The 2,658-nt window shown below is 38.1% G+C and overlaps 1 protein-coding gene across 1 annotated transcript in view; it reads left to right on the top strand.

Moving 5' to 3' along the window:
* Window positions 1–2,658, top strand: part of Ecd (ecdysoneless cell cycle regulator) — a 23,884-nt gene that overhangs the window by 16,341 nt on the left and 4,885 nt on the right. The window contains 1 exon segment of the mRNA XM_026789542.1: window positions 630–697. Coding sequence (XP_026645343.1) covers window positions 630–697 — 68 coding nt within the window.

Raw genomic sequence — 2,658 nt, 5'->3', positions numbered from 1 at the left:
CCATGCACGCCATTGTTCCGGAGGCTGTGCACACCATTGGCCCAGGGACTGTGCACACTAAGAAGTGCACCTTGCTGAACTTCTTCCCCAGGCCAGTGAAACCTTGTGAGTGTTACTATTCCTGAACTGTAAGAAAAGATACAGTTCACGCACATTATTTGTTGTTAAGAGGGAAAGAATAAGGGAAAGTGCAATTTGTTAAACTTTGATTTTTGTTATTGCTGTTTTCTTACCTTAAAATTACTTGAAATCATGATCATCTTGACTACACCTCCCATGTGCTGGGGCTAAAGACATAAACTTGGCGTCCTATAAGAATAAACGTTATAAGTGAACTCAGATAAATCATGCTTTTCCCATGTGTCTTGTGGGGAGTAAAGAGCAGATAGGTTACCAAATGCATATGCTTAAATGTAAGATAACAAGGTATAATTTTTGCTCTTCTGTGACCAGATTTTTGTGTTTCTGTTGTCACTCAAACAAGCATAAGGATTTTTTCTTATTGATTTAAACTACAATTACTCTAGGTGTTCCTTTCTTGGATATTTCTGGTAGTTTCTCTAAGTGTAGCACCATCAGAGAACTGTGATCAGGATAAATTACGTGGCCATTTCCTTTTTATCTTTCAGAAACCCTTCTGAAGCTCCAATCACTTTTGATGAAGATTCTTTTCTTAATTATTTTGATAAGATTTTAGGTGAGTTACAGTGTGGTGTTTACTTTTATTTTGAAACTGTGAAGATGTATCACTGCTGTTAGAGCACTGGGACATTAGGTCATTTATGAGTCAAAATACTACTTTCTTTTAATGGTTTTGTGTTTTTAACCATAAATTACTGCCTGGTTGAATCACTTTACAGAGGCCACCTATTAATGCTTGACTTGCTAGCTGCTAACTGACTGAGTGCACAAACATTTTATGTTTTGAAAGGATTTTAATTGGCTTCCATGTTTCGTTTTTTGTCTTTTCTTTCACACTGACTATTTTAGAAATCAATAAGAAAATAAGAGAAAACACAGAGGGTTGGGGAGAGCTCAGTCAGTAAAGTGTTTGCTGCATAGGAGCGTGAGGACCCGAGTTCAGATCGCTGTGCTAACTTAAGCTAGGCACAGAACTTTCTGTGCCTCTCAGAAACGAAGGGACAGAAATAGATAGGCAGATCCCTGGCGCTTGCTGGGGAGTCCAGGTTCAGTGGAGAGACAAGGTGAAGAGTGGTAGAAGACCATGCATACACATTGGCACATGCTGTGTGCACATGCACACAACAAAACCCATGGTTTGAACAGCCTGTGCACTGAAGAGTAACCAGTTCATCTTTGAAAATAGTTAACTCTTCCTAGTAAGCAAGCAAATGTAAAATAAAAGCATGATTTTTTTTTCTTACCTTATTGAAAAAATTAATCAGCTGTTTTAAAGGGTTGGAGAAATGAACACCATCACTTTTGTGGGGAGAGGTAAGTCTAAGTTGTCTTTCTAAAAACATTTTGAGAATCTAGGAAGCCCATTATTTTTGACTTAGCCATTTCACTTGAGGGATTTATTCTGTGAAAGTGATAAACGGTCACTGATAGTCATTTCAGTGCTTTTTTTTTTCTTTTTTGTAGCAACAAAATTCTAATGACCAAGCGAAAAATGGGTAAATAAAGCACTGTATTATGAATTTGCACCACCATAAAAAAGTATGAGGTCATCTGCATAGTTTGTAAGAAGGCCTACAAGACACAGTATGTAGAAAAGCAGACTGCACTTTACTGTGAGCACATCTGGGTTAAGAAAGAAAACCCTGGGGTGGCTTGTTGGTCTTTTAGGGGACTGGAATTTGGTTCTCAGCACCCATGTCAGGCAGCTCACAATCTCCAGCTCTAGGGGATCTGATGCCCTCTTCTGGCCCATGGGCATATGTATCTACACACACAAATGAAGATCTTATGAAAGAAATGTCTGTATTTGCATGTGCCTGTGCACAGACCTGTATTACATCTGACATCTGGACTCCATCCAACTGTTCAGAGATGTCTCAGAGAGTAGCTGAATGTTGACATCAATGTATATTTATGTCATTTTCTAATTTTAAATTTAAAAAATATACCTGTAATTTAAAGATTTATATATGAGTATTTTGCTTATGAACTTATGTGCATCATGTGTGTCCCTGGCTCCTGAGGAGGCCAGAGAGGGTGTTGGATATCCTGGAGTTCCAGATGGTTGTAAGCTGCCTGGTGGGTGCTGAGAGTCAAAATCAGATTCTCAGCAAGAAAACAAGTGCTCTTAACCCCTGAGCCACCTTTCCAGCTCCCATATTTTTGATCTGATTTTTACGGTGCTGGAGATCAAACCCAGGGCCTCATACGTGGTAGGCATGCTCTCTTCCACTAAGCTCAGTTTTTAAATACTTTCAACTCAGTTTTTATTTTATTTTTTAGAGATTTATTTATTATGTATAGTGTTCTGCCTGTATGTCTGCCTGCAGGCCAGAAGAGGACACCAGATCATATTATAGAAATTGAACTCAGGACCTCTGGAAGAGTAGCCAGTGCTCTTAACTGCTGAGCCATTTCCCCAGCCTCCCCAACCCAGTTTCTAAATAGAAAATATTATTATTATTATTATTATTATTATTATTATTATTATTATTATTATTATTATTATTATTATTA

The sequence above is a fragment of the Microtus ochrogaster genome, unplaced genomic scaffold (genome assembly GCF_000317375.1).
Source record: "Microtus ochrogaster isolate Prairie Vole_2 unplaced genomic scaffold, MicOch1.0 UNK21, whole genome shotgun sequence".
NCBI classification, from domain to species: Eukaryota; Metazoa; Chordata; class Mammalia; order Rodentia; family Cricetidae; genus Microtus; species Microtus ochrogaster.
This window is presented reverse-complemented; position numbering and strand designations above follow the sequence as displayed.